The sequence below is a fragment of the Pholis gunnellus genome (assembly GCF_910591455.1).
Source record: "Pholis gunnellus genome assembly, chromosome: 14".
NCBI lineage: Eukaryota > Metazoa > Chordata > Actinopteri > Perciformes > Pholidae > Pholis > Pholis gunnellus.
Window position 1 is genome coordinate 8,247,173 of NC_136541.1, and position 16,021 is coordinate 8,263,193.

The window sequence follows — 16,021 nt, forward strand, 5'->3', positions numbered from 1 at the left end:
AATGAATACATGATCATATAACACTGAAAGAAGCTATTCTGCTACATAATGAGTGATTTTACTTTTGATACTTTAAGTACATTTTGCTGCTCAAACGTGAACTTAAATAACATTGTGAATGCAGGACTTTAACTTGTAACAGTGTATATTTATATGGCCGCATTGCTACTTTTACCCGAGTAAAGAACAGCTTTTCTCATAATCTCACACCATTTTAACAAAAATGAGGAACCTGTGCTTCTGAGAAACATATTATAACCCTGCGGTTAATGTTAGATAAGATAGTTAATGTTAAATATGTGTGAACATAAAAAGGATACTCATGTTTTCCTGTAACTTCTGTAAGCAATCTTGCAACATGAGGTGTCTCCCCTGACTCCCCAGAGGTTGGATTTGCCTCATGAATGCAACGTTCTCATCATGTGCCAAACAGTATATTCACATGCTCTGCCAAGTATCACAGAGACTGTTCCCCAGCGAGGGAGAAGAGTAAGTTTGCTCTACCAACAGCTGTGCTGCGGGGATTTTATGTTAGAGAATCTTAAATTATCATGTAGTTAAAGTGTCTACATGAATGCACAATCCTGTAAAAATGTCTGTATTTGATCCAGAACCAAAGCTCTCCTAACATCAGACTGTTAAGAGGTTGATGTAGACGAGATAAAATGGAATCTGGTCTGACTAGGTGTTATTACCAGCCTCATGCAGTCATTCAGATCACTGCTGGATAGGACAAGTATTCACATTCCAGACTGCACTCTAATGCGGGCGCTCACTCAAGAGATCAGGTCTGCAAGTCTGCAAAAAGGCTCAATAAACTCACTTCGCTTATCTCCAAATTCAGCAGATTTGCAGACTTCTTTTCTCACACGGTCTCACGTATGACAGGAGAATGCTGGTTGACGTGTTACTGTAATATCTGAGACGTTATCTCAGAAAAAAAGGTTAATGTGCTGCTGGTGGGGAAAAACAAGAAGATCTAAATAGCTGAAGATAAGAACATAACTTTAGCAGCTTTCATGTTTCGGTTACAGGCGGGTTAACACTTGATGACTATCGAGAACACTGGCTGCCAAATAACATAGCTTTCTCTCTTTTAAAAAGTGAGTCGAATTTTGTTCACAGACAAGGAACACCTGCTTTGTAGGTGTTTCAACAGAAACAGGTGCTTTTAAGAAGAATTTAATGAAGAAGAAAAAAAACACCAACGATAGAATCAAGCCCATCATGTGACAAGTTCAAAAATGACAGGTCATATGGTGACGTGGACCTTCAGCACCTGCTTTGAGTCACATGAACACAAAGTATCACAGTCCCCTTACAGGACAAACTTAAGGAATGACCTCATGCAGGACCACTGCAGTCTGGCTTGGCACGAACAATAGCTAGTCTGTGCCGGTCCATCCTACGTTTCTCTCTAGCATGTCTGTGAACGTTGACCACAGCTTGAGTCACATCCTTCCCTGCTCTCCTGCGTGTTTACGGAGTGCTGGCGCTCAATTGCCTATGATATCACGGGCCCTGGGTATTAAGGGTCGCACTGTTTGAAAAGACCTCCAGGACGGGGTGGAAAGAACCAAGTACACCCACAAGCCTGATACAGGAAACCCCCCCCCCCCCCTCCTCTGCAGAGTTTTCCCCTCCATTCAGCATTCCTCATTGGTCTGTGGGACAGGTGCCTGCAGATGACGCTTTTGTCAGCTCACCGTAATGACTGCGCTGACATCACAAACAAAATGACGCAGGGAGCCGGTGGAACGGTTTTCTCTAAATAGACATTTAATGATTTAAAAGGTGTGTGGTTACAGACGGGGAAAAGGGAAACGAGTGTCGGGTTGGAAAAGAGGGATCTTCAATTGGTATTCTTTTTATCGTGCAACTTAAACTTCATGTTTTCTGCAAAGCTGAATGTCAGAGGTGTCAAACTGATGAAAAGCACAACAGCCATGGAGCCGAGGGGGCAATGCTCTGGCATGTAGCAATGGCATCACAGGTGATAAAACTACAAAAAATAAAGAGACAGATAACTTTGCTTTTCAATTTACAATTAGCAAACAAATAACACTGAAGTTCATCAACATGTAACAAATATATACACATAATCAACAAATAGGAATTGTGGCAGAACAAAGCAGCTTCATATATAAAAAAACATCCTACTCAGACTGACCGGAGAGTGTGTTATTAACCTGCGAGGATGTGATTACAGTAACTTCAAAGGAGAATTGTAACATACTCTTTTAAACCATTTGACCCATTGTGATACGATTGTATACATCTCTGCGCTATGTGTGTTGGATGTAAACATTGCTCCTGCTATCCTTGGCCTCGCTCACATTAGGAGCCACACGGTAATAAAACAAAATCACTTTTCATTTGATAATCTTACCTAACTAAAGGCTCCAACTAATATTTGCATTGATCAGAAATCAGTATAACTTCAACAGATACAAAAACTAAAGAAAAAGACAGTCCTCTGGCCTCATGACTGACACCTGCCATTGACAGCGCATTAGCTTCTCCACGCCGCCCCCTCTGATTTCCACCTGCCTACTGCCGGCTGAGGCGCTGCCTACTGGGTCCGGAGCTGGTAATCTGAGGAGGAAATGGATCAAATGTAATCAAATGGACAAAAGAAAAGAGAGAATCGGAGAGAAATCAAGTGGAGGCAGCTGATGCTTTCCACCCAGAATGAATGGAATACAAAGGAAATGAGATAAGGATGTTTGGCAATTAGTGGCAACATTAGCAAAAAGACCAACATGTGCAACGTTCGAAATTTCGGTATGAAGATCAGGGAAGGTCGACAGAAAAAAAAGTTCACTTTCTCACATTTCGCAGGACGTTGCCACATTGCCTCATGTTCTACACTGTATCCCCTTTTCATAGAACTGCATCAGTTCAAGGCTGGTTCCCACCACATTGCACTGCATTGCCCAACTGTTGCCTAAGAGCTGCAGATACGGGCACTCTGCACAAGTATTAGTGAAATCATAACCTACCTCCATTTTGGGTGATGTAGCGCACCCACGGCAGGGCCTGATACCCGCTCTTCTCAATGATCTTCAGGTAACGCACCTGTTGAGGGAAAACAAAGTGAATGAGTCTTTTCACAGTCTGAATTTAACCTGTGCAGGGTCTCAATGCAGGCTGGAGCCCATCCCAGCATGCACATAGAGAGTGGGGAAGTGCATTATGGTTTGAGAAGTTCTTATGAATATTTCTAAACAGTATTTAGATTTTTTTTAGTCTCAGTTGTGCCTACATCGTCTGCAAAGGAGCAAAGCTACAAACTTTTCAGAGCCTCCTTTCAAACCTACAGCGAGTATTCGCACATTTTAAGTGGCGTGCTCCTTTAAGCTTGTAGCGAGCTGCAAGTTGTAGTAAGAGTAGTGTTGATGATGAGGAAGTAGTAGTATGAGTCACACTGCGAGAAGGGAAGCAGATACAGAACAGCTTTCAAGGGAAACTAAGTTCATTTACATAACTGTATTTTTTTAGGCCTCTGAGGGAAAAAAAATGCACATCAGCATTATTAAGATACAACTTTCACAAGCCATTAACTGATATTTCACCAGACCAGTGTTACAACAGAGCTGATTTTTCGAGAAAACACTCTAAAAATACCATGTCATCGCGTCCATCACCGAACATGATCGCGCATCGTTTTTTCTTCATAAGTTATGAAATATTACTTTCCATGCATTATGGACATCATTTATATCACAATTCAACCACAATGACATTGAGAATTCACGTCTCTGTGGTATATCAATTCACCTTGTGGTAGCAATGAGTATCTGTCACTGCTATTACAAATATTACAGAAGTAATACCTTTCACACAAACATTCGGTTCTGTCCTCTTCACAATTAGCAGGGATGAGAGCGGTCACCTAAAGGCCTGACATGACCCCTCTCTGGGAGACGTTGCCCTGCCACCATGTCTCCGTCATGCCCGTTCCCAGCCAAAAGCTGGACAGACAGGGCAGGAATTTGTGGGTCGAGTGGCGGCGGGCCTCTGGTAAGGCCTCGGTAGGGGCCGCCTTGTTATTACCTTCCACTACACAGTGAGGTCAGATAGACAGAGCGATAAAGAGAGAAAGAGAGAGAGAGAGAGAGAGAGAGAGAGAGAGAGAGAGAGAGAGAGAGAGAGAGAGAGAGAGAGAGAGAGAGAGAGCCTCGGACACCAGACGCATGACGACAAACATGTGGACGCGGGATCACCGAGTCTGCCCAGCACAGCACTTCTCCCTGAACCCCGGCAGCCAAACATGCAGTCGGTCTGACCGTGGGTACGCAGTCAGCAAAACGGCATCAAAAGCAATCCTCCGCAAAATATCATTATGGGTTGTAAGATGAGAAGGGAAAAGGAGGATGTTTGTTGTATCTCGTTTGGTAAGTACAGACTACATGTGTGGTCTGGATCCATCAGGCTTTTGGTAGAAGCGACGGCCCAAAATGCATCTGCCAACGTTCCCTCGGCATCACCTAAAGACGGGACGTTTAGAAACGCAGCGACACTTCTGCTGTTATTGCCACTCGGCCAAAGTGTGGGGTTACTCCATTTCTAGTTACATTTATAAGGTGCAGTTACGTGCATCATACACACTTCACATGTGCTCTCCCCTACACTTAGTGGTCGAGTTAAGAGGAACTTTCTCATGCTTTGATATTTACATGTGTCTAATTAAGCTTCACAGCCTCTTCTCACACGTAGAGAGTGGTGTTCCTGGCTGCATTAGAGTCTGAGACCCAGTCTGCTGGTGCCCTGTAATAAGGAAAAGGTCACTGGCCTGACACGAGAGTTCGATGGGAATATGGCTCTTCATAAGTTGCCTTTGAGATGGGTGGGTGCACCACAGAGTGATTGCAAACGCTGAGCAAGGCGTTTTTTTAAGCTTTTGGTTCAACAATTTTGGGAACTGGTAAACTGCTACAACTAAAGCACCAATATTGTAGACGGATTCCTAAATCGCTTTTAACTTCTCAAACAAGTTTCGGTTATGTAGTTGACATGTCACGTCTTCTTGAAAAGATTACCCTGAAAACCATTTAGCACTCATTTAAAGTATGTTCAAGTATGTTAGCCCTCCTCCCCGTAAAACAATATCCCCAGGGTGCACGGCGGTTTCCAGTACTAGTCCTTTGCTTTTATTAAGTTTAGCTCCAGGCGTATGTAAATGAATAACTCAACAGGTCACTTTTTGCTATTTAAAAAAAACTAAAAATGTGCTCAATCAATCAATCAGTTGAGATGTCCAATTATCGTTAAGGTAGTACGGCTAAGAATTGTTGCCTAGAAATACAAAGTTTTCTGATTATTAAGTGTGAATATAGTACATTTTATATTCTAAATTTGTTTAAGTGAATATATCACTGTGATATATATATATATATATACACACACACTGTATATAAATACACATTGTGTTTGAATACAAGCCAACAACGGTTTGTAGAACACCACAAAGAGGATCCATCAACCAAACAGATGAGCTAGTCTGATCTAGTTGCACTGTGTATTATGTGACTTTTGGTTGTTTTTCTATTACCTTTAGTTACTTTTTTTTAATTCTACTTATTCAATGATTCATGCGTATGTTGTGTGTAACATATTTTACACATTGCTATGGTCCATAAAAAGAAGTGGATTATTGAAAGTGCACTTTCACTGTAAATAAAGCACATGTTTACCATCTATGCACGTTTCAACCGTACGATAGAGGCTTATCGTAAAAAAAAAAAAGACTTTTGTTCGAGCCCAAAGGAACGTTGTTGTTGGACAATCATTTTTATAAATAACATTACAAATTAAAGCCACAAGCAGCAATGGAGTAATCTCTATCCATTATCTCTATTTCATGGATATGCAAAGCATCTCAACACCTGTTTTTTCGCTGCACAATGACTTGATGCGCTTCCTTTCATTCAAGCATCTGTTCATTTGTGGATTGGCAAAGATGTGAAAGGAAGGAAGGAAAAGAAGATTACATCTTTCAGCTGCCACATTACCTTGGAAAATGGCAAGCATTCTTGTGCTGCCAAAACCACCCCAATTAAAAGTATCACATATTTCAATTATCGTGGGCTCAAGCTTCTCGTTTCCGAGTGGGCTGCATAATGATGTCCATACAGCTTAGTACGGTTTTATTGACTATCATAGGAAATGTGGAGAAGCTGGAACATATGACCACTCAGCTCTTTTAATTTGAATCAAACAGAAAGCAGTGTTAAAAGTCAAGAAGCAAAGAGAAGTGTAAGAAGGAGAGATTCAGGCCCCACATTAGCTGAGCTTGATCAACGAGCTTAATATTAAAAATAAGATTGCTATAAAAGTAATATTGTGAATAGGACGTTTATATACAGTCTGAAGGAAATACTGTTTTAAGAACGAATTACTGCTCAATAAAGCATCCATCACATGAAAGCTCTGAACAGCAGTGGCGTTGATAACTTGTCCTATGTCTTTAGAAAACCAGCATTTAAATGAATGCACCGGTATTTTACAACTTCTGGTTTAAACCTCAGTTGAAAATATTGAAATTCAAAAGTTATTGCTTCAGACGATGAAGCACAATGTGAGTTGAGCTCTGGTTGATTTAACACTGAAGTGGAACACTTCTATTTTCAAATGGAGTTTGTCAAGTTGCCATTGTTTCCTCACATCCAGACATGGAGAAACATACGTTTGTGTTGCTGTAATGCGACACATATGATCACAGGACCACTGGGAGTATACAGAGAGTTTAGCCCATCTGTGTAAGTCTGTGGTCAGCAAGTTTTTATTCAAACATGAAGGAAAAACATTACCTCCTCTCTCATTTTCATGGGAATCACAATCAAATTCCAATGAATCTACTCACCTGTAACTAAGAATGACATTTTCTATCACTGTGATTAACATGAGGGCAGAGGGCTCAGTCCAAGTTGATGAGCAGTTGCTTTCTGGTTTGTTCAACTGTAGACATTTTCTCTACCACAAAAAAAAAAAGAGTCTCACAGTTCAACAGTGCTGCCGTACTGCCCCCTCTGGACAAAAACAGGTCAAATATGAATTGTTTGAATTCCTGCTCTAGAGAGAGAGTTTATAAGAGAGACGTTGCTCCGTACTATAAATTCTAAATCCAGGTTTACAGGGAAACAACCGAGCACCGCAAGATATGTGGACTACGCATGCATGTACACTGGGCGATAATCACACAGCAGGTGCAGATAAACTGCGGCATTTGCTTGAACCTGCTCCCAGATGGTTTACTAAAGAGGAATGATAAACACAGTTCGAACTGTAAACAGATTTAGTGTATTTTCCTGTTAAATTAAAACTCGTATTTTCTATCCAATTTGAGTTTCGGCTTATTCTACCTGTACCCTCTTGCTCCTGCAAGAAGCTTGAACAAATTACTTGTGGAACTATATGCAAAGACTGTTAGACAGAGTACCTGGATGCCTGAGGTGGTGAAGTATGGGATCTCAAACTTGACACTAATTGGTGGCTTCCCCTCCTTGTCTTCAGCCTCTACACTCGGCAGACCGAAGTGGGCGCGCATCAAATACTCTTTTCCACCCTGTGAGAAAACACAACGCCGATTCATTCACACAAAACTTACACTTGATATTCTACTGCTAAGTTATCATAAACATTATCTATAGCACAGAACTAACCCACCATAACAAGAGTCAGTTGAGAAACACAAGCAAATTGCAACACAACATCTTGCATTATTTAAAACCCAAACGTAAGATCACGCAATCGCTTTTTAACATCTGCACGACACTCATGAGTCAGGATTTAAGCTCACAGGGAAGGACTTGATGGACCAGACGATCTCGCTGTTCTCGGGCACCCACTTCACGCTGCCCACTGTGGTCTTGAATTTGGGTGAGTCAGCATCCGTTGGCACAGGAATGTGGATCTCCACGTTGTTGGCTGTGGAGCGCCTTTTGAACTGACTCTTCGCCTGAGACGAGAAAAACAAGCAGGTCCAGTTTTAACAGTCATCAAACCAAAGCTTGATGACGGTATTAAATAAGGTTTGCCTCACGTGAAGACTAGATACACAACATAAGCAACAACTAAGTCCCAGAAAAACCAATTCTGATACCCTGATGTGATGGTTCACATACTTTGAGTCGGGCTGAAGTGCATTACCGTCAAATCAAATGTTTCTTTCTTACTTTTTACTTTAAGAATAAACTATGGGAACCAGATTTGACAACAACAACAATGTTGCTATGGATGACGAGTGCAAAAGTGACCTACCTTGATCATGTACTCGATCCGGCTGTGGGAGTGCTTCTCGATGACAGATTCAATCCAGATTAAGGGCTTCACCTGAGAAATAAAAAAAATTAAAAAAAACATTTTACCCACTATCAAATTCATCTTGAACAGGCTCTATTACACTGAACATGTCCGCTTAAATAACAACATGTGACGCAGTCACCACCTGGTGGAGAGCAGATATTACTGAAACAAGAACCAACATTAAACGTTTAAGAATAGGACATGCATTTGTAGGCATACATACATTTACTACCAACAAAAACAACTGAAAAGTCATAAACTCAAACTTTGCATTGTGTGAAGTCAGTGCTGTGTGCTCTCAGAGTCGCAGAGGAAATCAAGGGAAAGACACAGATTGCGCAAAACTTGGGGAGGAGGGGGGCTACTTGACACCCTGTGTCGTTATGCAACATGTTTCTTATTAAACATATATATAGTATATAGCCCGGCAGATGCTAGGGAGTTTAAAAAAAAGAAATCAGATAAAGATATATCAGCCGATCAGAAGATAATGAGGCACAAAATGTTTGAACATGAAAACAATCTTGATCCCCTATTTTAGTCTTTTTTTTAATTTGAGACCAAGATACACACTGAGCGATACTTTTATATATGAAATTGGGGTGAATTTGGGGAAGGAGGAGGTATGACAGGTATGATTGAGTAATGTGCCACTCTAGAAGTTTCAAGTTTGACCCCTAGTAGCTACAAACTGGAGAGACCTCTGCTCCACTGTGCTACTTCCTTTCCCACAAGCTTACTGGCACTTCTATTGTGAAACTTGTATTGAGAATTTAAGGTCACTTTAAATGTTCTTAACCTTAAGTGAGTTCCTAAATCCTCCCCCTGTCCTCCTTCCATATGATTCTCCACGGATTATGTTTTTGGTATTTGAAATGATCTTGGTTCGGTTGATGATGAAGCAATTCAGCCTCCCAATTTGAGCAATTGCTGGCACTGACTGTGCCTCCCAAAGAAGTTGTTGTAAACACCTTTGCTAAATATAAGCCTTCAAGCTTTCTCTAGGATTTACAGTTTTGTAAATATTAACCTGCAACTAGGGGGAGACTGGCCGTTAAGAGCACCAGGAGTTATTGTGGTGGGCTGCTTCATTATGATTCCAAATACATTGTCTGCCTGTAATTCCTACAGCGGATTCATTGGTTGATATGCAACATGCAAAGTCGAAAAAGGCTACTGGAACCCAAGGAACTAAAAACTGATATCATCTCAGAAAATTAACCAGCAAGTGTGGTGGGATTTGGCGCTTGGCAAGCGTAAATTTGACACCCTTCCTCTTGTTAGGGGTCAGTTTATCGGACCACCAGACCCCGCTGATAGATCTACAGTACTCACGTGAGTGTTGAGGCGGTAGGACATGAGCTCAAACTCTCCATCGGGAGGAATGAAGGAGATGGTGCGGTCGTTCTCAAAGCGAGACAGACGGACACACTGGTGAAACTTCACATCTTCCAGCTCTACGGATTTACTCTTTCCTCCTCCATGAAAAAACAAGAGATGAAATGAAAAGAAGAAAAAAGAGAGACACGAGCGTACCTGCACTGCATTAACTGGTATAAATCAGGGCGAGGTCAAATTGCATTCGTAGATAACTTTTATGTTTTTCTCTGATAAGTATGAGGTGATAGATATGAGCGCCAGGAAGAATAGTCTAATTTTCACACTTGTATAGTTTGAAAGGGAAATGTATTATCATCAAATCGTCCGTCAGGCAGCTCGTCACCCAGCTCGAATCATTTGTTCACACAAAATAACCGAAGTCTGTTATAAGAGAGGACTCACTTCCAGTGTTTTCAAACAGAACCTTGTCGTTCAGGCCAAGCCGCAACTCAGGCATTCCAGACAGGAAGACACGCATCTTAATGGAGCCAACGATCTCACTACGTAGAACATTACCATTGGCACTAACCTGAAACATAGAGCAAAAAAAGTGTTACAGAGAACGCCGTCATAGAAAGCATTGGCTATTTAAAGAGCGCTCTCACAGCAGCCCACAGAAAATATAGCATAATGTCGTGACGCACACAGGGAGGAAGTTTACAAGCACTGTGACTGGCATTCCTTGAGCAACACAGCGCTTCTAAAACAAGGAGTTCCTACCAGGAGGTTGACTGACTCAATGACGTCCAGGAAGACCTCATTCTTCCTGTACTTGATGCCCTCCGACCTCCAGGAGACAGCATTGGTGACCGTGGCGGGGGGTCGCGGGGCGCCAGTGTCTAGCTTGTGCCCCTCCTGGGTTATGTATCTGAAAGACAAAAAAAAAAGAAATGTAAACACAGAGGCAAGACAAAGGAAAGGGAAAATCAACTGTCTGCGGAGGCGGGTTCCCCCGAAAGCATCAAAGACAAGCAGAGACTCTTATGGTTACTGAGGGAGGATCGTCTGACTGTCCTTCCTCACGACACTCGGGGGAAATCCAGAGTTAGCGTACTACATGCAGCAAGCACAGACAAGTCACGTACGTTTAAACGGTCATTTGCAGTACTTTATGGTGAGGACACTAAACTCACTTTGACTTATAGAAATGACAATCCGTGAAACCTGATGAACACAACAACCAAAGAATAACAAAAACGTTACATCAGACAGCTGGTTCAATTCCGTGTGCTAAACTGAGTGGTGAAAACAGGAGGAAATGTCATTCTGAATATTGCCACTTAAAGAACAATCAACAATTGACAATGTCATAAAATCACCAAAGTTGATTATCAGGTAGAAATACCAAACATTAAATCTTCTTTCATTGCCAGAATATTTATATTTTATGGATCAATAATGGGAGTACTCATTAGTTGCATCTGTAAAGAATGTATACAAAGTTAACTGCAGTGAGACTAAAGAAGAAGAAACTCACTCCTGCAGAATTTTGCTGTCGGTAGTCTGAGGATAGCCAAAATCCATCAGCTCGTCCATCAGCTCGTATATGATGACAAAGTTATCTCTGATGCTCTCTTCCTCCAATTCTTTGAAATACTCTGAAAACACCTGAAAAACACAACTTCTGTTTTATATTCCTATTTGTCCGTCACTATAAACATCACGTACACACGGCTTTGTTGGTGCCGTTTACTGTCTAATTCTGCTGTAGACGGTGAAAAAGAGTTCAGTCCCACCTGGACAATTTTGTACAAGAAGGAGAAGACCAGCGAGACGCTGGCATTTTTCTTGGATGTTGCAACCACTGGTGTGATGTGTGTTAAGAATTTTAGCTACAAGAGTTGAAAAAATACAAGCATCACAGCGGCACACGAGACATAATACCAAATGCTGACCAGCTGGTTGAGTACAATAACACAGAGTGGAGGATACAGTAGAGGTTATTGTGTTTGATCCACATGAAACGAACTCCCCCATGGGACAGGATTGGAGAGAGGGTCCCCTCCTCCTCTTTGTCCATCAGAAGGGTCATGAAGTGCTCGATCTCCGACATGTCCACATCTCCCCGGTAATTTCGGCACACGAGGACCTGAAAGGAACAGATCGTATTTGTTTAGCTTGCAAAATCGATCCGACTCAATGTTAGAAACATCTGCAGTACTATTTTACAGTACTTTATTTATATATTTTTGATTTACTATTACTATTATTTATTATGTATTACTATGCGTATGTATATGTATATAATATATACAGTATATATATATATGTGTATGTATGTATATGTGCATATATATGTATGTGTATATATATATATATATATATATATATATGTATATACACATTTCCTCTTAAATTGTGTCCTGTTTTTCATTGAAATTATTGTTGATTTTTAATGCATTACTTGAAAATCAATCAAAAAGTGATCACAAAAAACATCTGCAGTACTGTTGGAGCCTTTCAAGGGTACATAGTTATGAATGAAATAGTTATTAAAATGTTAGTTGTCAGTTACCAATGGGTGAAGTTTATAATACAGTCAATTAAACATATTGTCATATGGGTTCATTCATTTGTAATCATCTTTACTCATCCATGATGAAATGCTATATTTAGATAGAACATGCAAACATCTTTACAATATTGCAATTTGTCAAACAAGCAGCTGCCTTGTCTCCTGATGCACCTGTTACCTATTTGTAAACTGAAACATCTGTGCGTGGTAGCAACAAACAGCTGTCAAACGTGATTTTTCTGGATGTAAATGCATCTCAATTACTACACTTTTACGCAGTATTTACCAGAAGACGCACAAGGGCTAAAGTAGGTTGTAGGAGCATCGTAAACTGTATGTAACGCCTTGCATCTAAGCAAACAGCCGTTAAACTGTAGACTTGTGAAGGGAGTTTTGGCCACCGTTGACATGTCCCTGCTGCTAACAGCTGGTCACCTGTTTTGTTTTTCCTGTCGCTACGTGGCCTACTGATTTCCTGTTAAACCGTCACATGAATCTGACCTCCTTGAGCGCTTTACTGGCTTAAATTAAAGGCCAAAACCTTGACATCGCATATCAAGCAATGCCGATGCCATAGCTGCTCTACTGCAGATTAAACCACATCGTGATCTGTCAGCGAAGAATGTGTTAGCAGAGATGCTAGCTAGGCTAAAAGCCAGTTTAGCAACGTAGCGATATCTTACCTTTCCTTTTAAATCCAAGACATACACCGCACTCGCAGACATCTTGAACTAATCTACACGAGCTTAGTTCAGCTCCGTATCAGCAGCTTATTGATAACGTTTGATAATAACTACTTCGGGGCTAAAATCAAAGAACAGACTTTCATTCATAATACTGTAAAGGGAGGAAAGCAACCCTTCCCTGTATGGTTTCTCACACCATCCGGGCATCTGACGAGCGCCCCCTGTGGCCCGGAGGGTGTACTGTTAGTGCTCCAGAGCAGTTCCAATACCATTTAATAGACGTATTTATTTGTGAATGAATGGGGATAATGGCTGGTATCTTGATACACATAAAAACGTTTTGTTTTATTGAGCGTGCATCAGGTTAAATCACGTAAATGTTCAATTATCTTTGCTTTGTGTGACAATTTAAAGTGTTTTTCTGCGTATAAACCTGTGCAACAAGGTCACTGATGGATGCAACATGTCACCTGTTCTCCTGTTGTTAACCTGACAACAGTACAGAAACTATAAGCCCGTGCCCATGTTTTAGTCTCATCCTATTTCTATGGAATATGGAATAAAGATAATGATAAGATAAAGAGGTTTTTATTGTCATTGTAGTGATACAACAAAATTGAGTTTGGTAATGGACATGGATTATTAAATTGTCCTTATATCATCTTTTGTAGTAAAGTGTGTGTAAAATGTGTTAGATAATGTGTGCATGGAGAAATGCAATGTTCATTTATTCAGATTTTTAGAAGACAATGCACTCATCAGAAATAGATTACATTTGACCAAGACCATTATAAATCCAGAGTTTGCATTTCTTCCATGTAAACACGCTCTTTGAAGCTTCCATGGTTTCTGAGCCATGTTACACAGACCTGCTTCTTTCTGTCATCAACCTTGTTTTCATCCTGTAGTTCCCTCTGCTGGTTGAATGGTTGATCTGCACTAGACAACTTTCACTGCTACCAATGTTTAGGGTAAAACAGCTCTTGTCACATAATGAACAATAGTACCATTTTCAAATGTTTTGATGAAACTGCAATGCAAACACTTCCCACAAAGCTCACTATTGTCTCATATATAATTGTATGCTGTAGTACTAAGATTTCCATTTATTGCAACTAAAAGGTCAAGGCCGTGAAAAATGGTCCCAGACTACAAGAACACTAGATTATTTTACACAAAATTAATGGAAAAAAATCCAGAGACTTGTGTCAAATGTGTCTCAGAGGAGGAGATATTTGGTACACTGCATGTGGAAGCGCCAGGAGATGCATATTCTCTGGGTACCTAATATTGTTTCCGTACATTACCTCTCTGTCCATGTCTTTGCACATAAGGTCTCTTTTCTGATGATATGAAACTACCAAAATCAGAGGTAAAACTGCTCAGTTTTTGAATGCTATTGGCAAAGTATTTTACAGCTCTTCAATGGAAGAAATCTGAAGCACCAACTAATAATCAATGGCTGCCTTGCAATGGAAATACTGACGTATGCTACTAAAGGCCAGAAACAGACATTTGAAAAAGCGCTGCATGAACTACCTGGAAAACCAAGTCACCCAACCAACTCTGTACTTTCTGATGAAGAAATGTAGCTTATGCATGACAGGATGACCATGATCATCATGTTTCTTTTTCTTTTATTCTGTGTTTTTATTGGTATATCTGTTATGTTTTGATTTTGTGTCCTTATTTATTGTGGAAAAACAACACAAAAGTACATTGACGAGCATGTTCACATACTTTTGGTCATATAGTGTCATTAGTTGGGTGGTCGGATGGTGAATCTTGCATAACCAGACAATCATTATGTATTTTCCATTGCAATGGTGCAAATATGTGTCTAGCTTCACTAAAGCTGAACTCAGATTTTCATTCAACTGCTCTAAGTTTCTGCAAGTCTTCACTGTCACAAGAGACAGTTCTTTAACGTCATACTGAAATGAAGTTGATCATCTCACACACTGCAAGTCTTAAATGGCAGCCAAGCAACAAATACTGAGAGGCATTGCTGCTTCATACATCTAAAAATATACCACTTATGAATATGTCACTATGTGATAATACACAAAGCTACTAGAGAATCTATTGAGGTAGTACAGGCTTAACATTAAAATAACTTAGGTTTAAAAGCCTGCTCAAGTAAACTAACAAGCAGCTGGTACTTTACACCTCAGTGTATGATGGAGATTGAGATGTGAACCGATAGCAGAGATACGTGTGATGTGTGAATGAACAGTTTTGGAAAATGCACAGTATGAAACATTGACATTTGATAAAGTTAAAAACAGAGGCAACTGAAGCAGGGACGGTAATAATTTTTTTCCCCCTCTTGGTGTGAAACGCCTTTCAGCGCTGAGCTTGTGTGAGACAACTGTGCCTCATTAAAGTGACAGATCTCTGATCCCTTGGCTGGTAAGATGGAGTCGAGACATTGTCAGAAGTCAAAGATACAACTGGACTGAGTTACAGAGCCAAATATAACAGATTGCCACTTCCCTCAGCTACTTCAATACGCTATACACAGTGTTTGTGTTTGGGGCTGTAGGTGGGGATCTCTGGATGTCGGCTGCGTATAAAGACATGTTTGTACAGAAGCCGCAGAGCTGACATGTTTACTGTTGCAGAATGGGCTTGTCTCAGTACACTATGATCACACGGGTGTAACATACTTGATAAGTCACATGAGGTGTTGCCACAGCAAACTTTAGGAGTATTAGTCGTTCATTATTGTTGCCTTGGACTGATTACTGCAAAAAATATGTTTTCAGTTAGTAAAAGTTATCGGTGGGGACATTTAACCCAGAACTGTAGCGTCAATGTCCACATATCCCTTGCATGACATCAAGCACTTAAGGCTCCTTAAAACTACTAGTTTGAATTCTTCATGGTAGCGTTCATATACACTCTAATCTGTTCCACTATTCCCATGACTTTGTGATTTATACTTAGCAGGACTTTGACTCTACTCCCAAGGCGATCCTGTTGCTTTTGGGGGAGTTTTTACCATACAAGGAGAAGAGGAGTTTAGCTCGGTTTCCTGTGGGAGGGTTCTGATTTCTCTCACTCTGCATCTGATCCACTCCGTCTCTATTTCTCTCTGCCTTATACCTCCTCTCTCTGTTCTCCTCTCCCG

General features: G+C 40.7%; 1 protein-coding gene across 2 annotated transcripts; it reads right to left on the bottom strand.

The window, feature by feature from the left end:
- Positions 1-1,756: 1,756 nt before the first annotated feature.
- On the bottom strand, positions 1,757-13,035 carry LOC306706237 (AP-1 complex subunit mu-1). Of its 2 annotated transcripts, none has more exons than XM_079173226.1 (12): positions 12,886-13,035; positions 11,620-11,776; positions 11,424-11,491; positions 11,165-11,295; positions 10,408-10,555; positions 10,090-10,216; positions 9,643-9,782; positions 8,263-8,334; positions 7,802-7,960; positions 7,442-7,567; positions 3,003-3,078; positions 1,757-2,595 (listed from the first exon to the last, which is right to left on the bottom strand). In XM_079173226.1, exons 1-12 carry the CDS (start codon positions 12,925-12,927, stop codon positions 2,573-2,575), a joined length of 1,269 nt encoding a protein of 422 aa, XP_079029352.1. In that variant the 5' UTR covers positions 12,928-13,035; the 3' UTR covers positions 1,757-2,572. The 2 variants fall into 2 exon arrangements, with proteins under 2 accessions (XP_079029352.1, XP_079029351.1); XM_079173225.1 differs by having other exon boundaries at positions 9,643-9,785.
- Positions 13,036-16,021: the final 2,986 nt, after the last annotated feature.